This window comes from Leuciscus leuciscus (assembly GCF_965113295.1).
Source record: "Leuciscus leuciscus genome assembly, chromosome: 4".
NCBI lineage: Eukaryota > Metazoa > Chordata > Actinopteri > Cypriniformes > Leuciscidae > Leuciscus > Leuciscus leuciscus.
Window position 1 is genome coordinate 49,839,959 of NC_138728.1, and position 7,737 is coordinate 49,847,695.

Below are 7,737 nucleotides of genomic sequence, written 5' to 3' on the forward strand. Positions count from 1 at the left end.
CCAAAATCACACACACACAGACACACACACACGCTGTTTAAAAGCAAAAATGATCTCATCTTTTGGACATTCATCATATTGCATTGGTTTTCATTTCTTGTCCTAAAACAGAGCACTAATCTGTTTATTTTTAATTTACACATTCTACATTGATTAAAAAAGAAAATCAAATGTGTTTTTAAAAGTAGTATTATTTTATACAGAAATAAATTATTTATAATTCAGATTAGAATAAAGTTAAAGTTAATTAAAATTTTAAGAATAAAATAAAAATATCGGATTGATATCGGTATCAGCAAATAGCCAAAGCTGCGGCATCGGTATCGTATCGGAAGTGAAAAAGTGGTATCGGGACATCCCTAGTAGTTACTATGTCTGATTTCAAAGAAATTGATGGCAAAATTTTGGAAGAAACCGTACAGCACCTTAAAACATCAACATGCGCCCTTGACACACTTCCCACATCTTTTTTCAAAAGTGTGTTAAACAGTTTAGAAGCAGATCTTTTAGAAGTGGTAAGTGCCTCACTTCTCTCTGGGAGTTTTCCAAACTCCCTGAAAACTGCAGTTGTCAAGCCCCTCCTGAAAAAGAGCAATCTGGATAAGACCATATTAAGCAACTATAGACCGATCTCAAATCTTCCTTTCATAGGCAAGATCATTGAAAAAGTTGTCTTAAATCAGCTGAACAAATTCGAATGGATACTTTGACAATTTTCAATCTGGTTTCCGACCGCACCACAGCACAGAGACAGCGCTCATAAAGATAATAAACGATATTCGCTTAAAGGGATAGTTCACTTTGAAATTAATTTTTGGTATGTTTTAGCTTACCTCAAGGGCATCCAAGATGTAGGTGTCTTTTTTTCCGCAGTAGTTTCAATTTTGATATTTTTAGGTCAAACCGTTCTTGTCTGTCAGTCATATAATGCAGGTCTATGGTCATTATCTCAAAGAGCATGTAAGTACACATTGATGGCCTAAGACACGAAACGAGCGGTTTGTGTGAGAAAACGAACAGTATTTATATCGTTTTTACCTCTTATACACAGCCATGTCGAAGTGATCTGATCTGACGTGTACGCAGACTGGTGCATAGATATATACACACTAGATGTCGCCTTGTCTACAGCAGTTCATTGGAACGAATGTCTTTAAGGCGACATCTAGTGTATATATCTATGCACCAGTCTGCGTACACGTCAGATCAGATCACTTCGACATGGCTGTGTATAAGAGGTAAAAACGATATAAATACTGTTCGTTTTCTCACACAAACCGCTCGTTTCGTGTCTTAGGCCATCAATGTGTACTTACGATGGGGAATTGTTTAATTTGGACGACGGGGAATTGTTTTAATTTGGACTCTGTGCATGCTCTTTGAGATAATGACCATAGACCTGCATTATATGACTGACAGACAAGAACGGTTTGACCTAAAAATATAAAAATTTAAACTAAAAAAAACTTTCTTCAATTAAACAAAGACAAAACTGAAGTCATTACGTTTGGAAACAAAGATGAAGTTCTCAAGGTGAACGCATACCTTCACTCTAGGGGTCAAACAACTAAAAATCAAGTCAGGAATCTTGGTGTGACACTAGAGTCAGACCTTAGTTTCAGTAGTCATGTCAAAGCAATAACTAAATCAGCATACTATCATCTAAAAAATATTGCAAGAATTAGATGCTTTGTTTCCAGACAAGACTTAGAGAAACTTGTGCATGCTTTCATCACCAGCAGGGTGGATTATTGTAATGGACTCCTCACTGGCCTTCCCAAAAAGACCATAAGACAGTTGCAGCTCATACAGAACGCTGCCGCCAGGATTCTGAGCAGAACCAGAAAATATGAACATATCATATATCATATGTTTAGCTATGCATTTACTGAATGAGCACTGTGCCGCTGTTCGTCCGACTGTTTGTACTGTACTGTATTTTATTTTATTTTTCTAAACTGTTTTAATTATTCTTATTTCTTTTAATTATTTTAATTTCTCCTATGTAAAGCACTTTGAATTGCCATTGTGTATGAAATGTGCTATATAAATAAACTTGCCTTGCCTTGCCTAATGTAATCGTTTGGTTTTAGCCAGGTTTCTGTCAAACACAGCACATCTAGATTATAGTCTGTAATCATATCATTAACAATAAGTGCTTTTGAAGTAAGGGATCGAATATTCAGCAACCTGAGCTTTATCATTTGTTCATCAGTATTATATTTGTTTTTTATTTGATGAACATCAATGAAATTTTTACCCTTGAATGGGTTTAGGAGTTTTTTTGTATGTCCTAATTTGGGGAACAGACACAGTCTCTATATGATGATATCTAGGTGAAAGAGGCTCTTTGTGATGGGATTTATCTGACCTTGGTGACGTGAGACAGCTAGCAGACGGTCGGTTTAGCCAGTCTGTCTGCTTCCTGACCTGAGGCCCAGATTGTCAAGTTTGAGCTCTAAGACTATGTGCCATATTACTAGAGAGAAGAGCAGCACCATCCCAGGAGGGATGAATACCATCTCTTTTCAACAGGTCAGGTCTGCCCCAAAAACGTTCTATATTATTTCATCACACCCTCTGGGCACTACGAATAGCGGGTTATGCCTTTTTGCCTGTCCAACGCTCCAGCGGTATTCCAGGGCTACATGAATGAGGTATTTTGGGAGTTCCTCAATCGATTTGTGGTGGTATACATCGATGACATCCTCATTTACTCCCGAGACCTCTCTGAACATCGACACCACATCACTTAGGTCCTTGAGAAACTGCGAGCTCACCAACTTTATCTCAAAACTGGAGAAGTGCGAGTTCCACACCACCTCTGTTCAGTTCCTGGGATATATCATCGACCAACACGGTACAATCTCTGTTCTACTTACCTGCGATACTCATCTTCAGTCTGTGTTCCTGTTTACCATCTGCCATCACCGCTGATCTCATTCATCTTCCGTTCTCCAGCCTGGTCACCTCCATCTGCAAAAGACATTCTGTTATTTCTCCAGCTGAGTTCATTATTCAATTCCACATTGCCTATATCAACTCAATTATACATCTGATGGTTCCGTGCTTCTGTTCCAAATAAATTACTGTTTATTCTAATCACCTGTCTGATTCATCTCTAAACCTGACACCCTGCTTCAACACATTTCTAACTTCTAGCTTGAAGAGAATGACTTACAGTCATAAAACCAACTGTAAAATGTTCAAGTAGGTGTCAGGCATGATGCAAACTTTTCAGATAGGCCTAGTTGATATTAAAATAAATATGAGAACATACAGTAGACCTACTGAAAAATAGCAATATTTACACATGATTTGACAGTTTATTTGATTAAATATCAAAAATCTAAAAGGTGTGCGTCATGCCCAAAATAAAATGGACCGAAAATTGCATGTCGAATATTATAGGTTGTATTTTTAAACGGAATGAATATTTTGGAAGTGAAATCTGAAAGGTGAATATGGATTGTTGGATTTTTGTTAATGAAAACGTGTGTGAAATGTTTTAAATTGAAATATTCACAGCTTAAATATACAACCATGTTGAATTTCAGCCCATAAAAATGCAAGCAGGGTTAATAAATGCAAGTAGTGCAATTCAACAAGCTTTTTTGTTTAAAAAACATTTGTCATTTATTTTACTTCCATACACAAATGTTATATTACCATGTGAACAATTAATATGGATGAGGTGTAGATGGATACACTGTGCAGAAACATCTACACCAGTAGTGAAGAATCAGTGTTCCAACAGTGTGCACTTACAAACTTTAAACACACAACTTGCATCTGACAAACTTACCTGTGTCCTTGGTCGGTGCCATGATTGAAGCACACCGGTGCACGACAGTGGGGTTGGCACAGTTTTCAGCCCCATGGTGCAGTAATGAGCCGTTTGAAACAGAAGTGCTACCACATGGTTGCATAAAGCCATTCCAGCAGCACACGAGCAGGAGCATCCATTTAATTCCACAGGTTTAACGGCATGCAGCACAATTTAGAAATGGAGAACACAAGTTTGGATGTTTAGGCAATACAGTAAGAAGCATTTACTTGATACTAGGAACATTACTGTGAAACTAGTTTGAACAAAATTAAGGCAACAGCAGCAGGACAACAAAAAAGGTACATCTGCAACAGCAGAAGAACTGAACAAATGCACCTGAACCTGTGTAACGTTAGGAAAATCTGATGAAATCCAGCAGGGATCAGAAAGATTAGGCTACTATCTACATGATGTCCTGTTGATAAAAGACTACAGGAAACCAGTAAAGCAAATTGATGAGTAGGGACTAGAGCATGATTTCGGACTCCTGACAATGTAACCTGCAGTGTATGTGGCTCTTCATTCTTTCGCATAGAACGGTAGCAGCTTGCCTGCACTACCACTTCCTCACTCACTAAATCTGACACTGCAGTAAAAGTACAGTACAGTACAGTATCGTAAGTACACATTGATGGCCTAAGACACGAAACGAGCGGTTTGTGTGAGAAAACGAACAGTATTTATATCGTTTTTACCACTTATACACAGCCATGTCCGAGTGATCTGATCTGACGTGTGCGCAGACTGGTGCATAGATATATACACACTAGATGTCGCCTTGTCTACGGCAGTTCATTGGAACGAATGTCTTTAAGGCGACATCTAGTGTATATATCTATGCACCAGTCTGCGCACACGTCAGATCAGATCACTCGGACATGGCTGTGTATAAGTGGTAAAAACGATATAAATACTGTTCGTTTTCTCACACAAACCGCTCGTTTCGTGTCTTAGGCCATCAATGTGTACTTACGATGGGGAATTGTTTAATTTGGACGACGGGGAATTGTTTTAATTTGGACTCTGTGCTTGTGTTTTGAGACAGTGACCATCGACCTGCATTATATGACTGACAGACAAGAACGGTTTGACCTAAAAATATAAAAATTGAAACTACTGCGAAAAAAAAGACACCTACATCTTGGATGCCCTTGAGGTAAGCTAAAACATACCAAAAATTAATTTCAAAGTGAACTATCCCTTTAACCTGTGATTCTTAAACAGCCACAATGGCATTTCGGAACATTAATGTAGCCAAAGTGACCATCCAAACTTCGCGCCATTAACGTTAGCTAGAGCCATTTGGGCTCCTCAGGCAAAAGTTTAATAATCACTGACACTGACATACCCAAGTGAAAGCCAAAATATCTTAATAGCATTAATAATCAGTCACATTGTTCTAACTATTCAATAGGATACCTTTTTTTGGCTGTATTTGAACCTATCTAACAAGCTGACGATTAGCTTATTAAACATAACAAGCTAGCAATCAGCGAGAACTCGCCAACAGAATTCGAGCCACTTACCTCTATAATTAAAGATAAAATTCTCGTAGAAGAACTTGTATCCTTTCTCCAGCTTGGAAGATTTTACCTTGGAGTGTTCATTCACGAGTCGCACCACATCGTCTTGACCAACTTTTGGGAGATGCGAGAGCGAAGTAGTCCAGCGATAACAGGCAGCCATGGTGAACGCAATAACCGGAAGACGCAGTACACTGCTTCACGGCTACTTCCGCCGTTCTATTGTTTTGTGATAAAGGCCTATTCAAGAGATACAAATGTTAAATAAAATATAAACACGTTAAACAAAATAAACGTTCTTTCTCAGACGTGGACAGGCTCTGAGTTTCTGTCAGGTTGGTGTTGGACTTCTGGCTTCGGGTCAAGTCTCGATCTCAGAGCTCTCAGCAAGTATGTTATTTCCTATCCAAAACAAAGAGTATATGAACAAGTCGACTCATGAATGTTTTTTTAGAGCTAGAACAGAATTGAATTCTGTTTGGTTTACTTATTCTGTTATTTTCCTGTTTACTACAGGACTGCTGCTTTAAAACAATCTGTATAGTATCAAGCGCTATATAAATGAAGGTGATTTGACTATAACAAGAACATTACAATGAACACAAATTTGAAAATCTCACTACAAATAATCCAGAATTTAATCCTACTCTGCCTGTTACACTTCCTCACACCTGAAACTGATCGAGTGAATCTCCTCAACTTCTCCAATCTAGTTTAGTGCAAGATCAAACCATGGATGTTGAAATATCTGCTCTAAACTGGGGCGTTTAGATGGATCCGGGTCTAGACACTGTCTAATCAGATCCCTGCAGTCTGTACACATTTTAATAAGGAGAGAACTGGTTAGTCATGACCATGTGACCTGGCATTTTTGAAAACAGCTCTCGCTATACGTTGAGCTATATATAAAAATTCTGACACACTACAACCTTTTTACTTTCTGTACAAATCGTTTGCTTTATGTGTGTGTATCAATGTTATCATCATTATTCACTCACATTCGGATAAGTTGGGGTTTTGAAATGTAACTTTGGCTTGTGTGATTTCCGTTGCACTATGAAAAGGAAGACATTCGTTCGACAACTCGTACAGCAACACTCCTAGAGACCAGACATTTGCTGGGACGGCGTGGAATCGAGGTTCTGTCAAGACTTCAGGTGGGCAGTATCCCGGAGCTCCTGTAAGAAAGACATTTGCACATTGTTGAGCTTTTTTTTTAAAGCATCATCAAATAATTAGTAAGTCCTTCAGGTTTCCACACTCCCAAAATGCTCACCCCTGTATGTGTTGCTCTCGTAGCCATTCCAATTTAATAGCTGACCGCAGCCAAAGTCTATCAGCTTGAGCTGGTATTTCATCAACAGGAAATTCTTCGCATGAATGTCACTATGGAAAACACCATGTTCGTAGCAGACTCTCACTGCTATCACAGCCTGTGCCATGATGGCCCGTGAAAACATGTCAGACCAAGGTCTACGAGAAATTGCGTCCTTCAAGGTCTCGCAGGGTTCCGGATACTCCATAACCAGAGTGAATTTTCTAGGATGTTCAAACCAGTCGTATAGTTGTATGATGAAGGGGCTTATGGGTTCTCGCCTCATCATCAGCATCAGCGCCACTTCTGTAACGAGAGGTTCGGGATTCCCAGGCTAGAGAGAAGAAGCAGACAGAAGGTTAGCTGGCTAAAAATCTGAAGAAAACATTATTTTGAAATGTTCTATTCTTTGATCTTTTTAGATGCGTTCAAAAGAGCCTTTTCAGCTCAAAGTTATTTGGTGCCTCTTGGCTTATTTGTTGATCACATTTATACCTAATGCTTCCTACGGGTGTATTAACTACAGTAATCTGCACTTAAACAACTCAACACACATTCAGGTTTTGACCAACTTACAATATTAAGATAGCAATCGTTGTCAATCTTGCTTATCCGCTTGATGGCAACCTGCACAAAAAAAAGACCCAGTTTCAATAACCGTAACAGTATTCAAGCATCTGGCCTTGTACTAAGTATTAAACCATCTGTAAATTGTTTTAAATGTGTTTTGATGCATGCAAGAGCAAAATGTTTGTACAATTCAGTAAGATTTACCTTTTTGCCATCAAATTTGCGTGTTCCGTGGAACACCTTGCCAAATTCTCTGGATCCAATTTTCTTTTCCACGTTATAGAGAGACTCAAAGGACTCTGAAAAACAAACAGAAAAATACGTGACGTCCGAAGAAGAACATGTGGAAACAGTTGTCCAGAGGCCTGAGGATGGAACATTTTAGACATCAAAAACTGTTTTTGTTTTATTTATTTTTTTATAATATTAATTATCAATGTCAGTGGTCACATCAAATTGTTACTTTGGTTTCACTTTATTTTGGTCCCTTTAAGACATTC

The 7,737-nt window shown here is 38.5% G+C and overlaps 1 protein-coding gene across 1 annotated transcript; it reads right to left on the reverse strand.

Annotated features, from left to right (window-relative positions):
* Positions 1–1,877: 1,877 nt before the first annotated feature.
* On the reverse strand, positions 1,878–5,535 carry LOC309497048 (uncharacterized protein). The gene is made up of 4 exons (XM_082167309.1): positions 5,356–5,535; positions 4,312–4,415; positions 3,806–3,925; positions 1,878–2,976 (listed from the first exon to the last, which is right to left on the reverse strand). Exons 1-4 carry the CDS (start codon positions 5,513–5,515, stop codon positions 2,944–2,946), a joined length of 417 nt encoding a protein of 138 aa, XP_082023435.1. The 5' UTR covers positions 5,516–5,535; the 3' UTR covers positions 1,878–2,943.
* Positions 5,536–7,737: the final 2,202 nt, after the last annotated feature.

Excerpts from the sequence above, each read along its gene's own strand:
- LOC309497048 (XM_082167309.1), bottom strand. The coding sequence starts at position 5,515 with ATGGCTGCCTGTTATCGCTGGACTACTTCGCTCTCGCATCTCCCAAAA. Across the intron at positions 4,416-5,355 it reads TTTTATCTTTAATTATAGAG|TGTCAGATTTAGTGAGTGAG; the intron begins GTAAGTGGCTCG and ends CTTTTACTGCAG. Across the intron at positions 2,977-3,805 it reads GGCACCGACCAAGGACACAG|ATGGAGGTGACCAGGCTGGA; the intron begins GTAAGTTTGTCA and ends TGTCTTTTGCAG.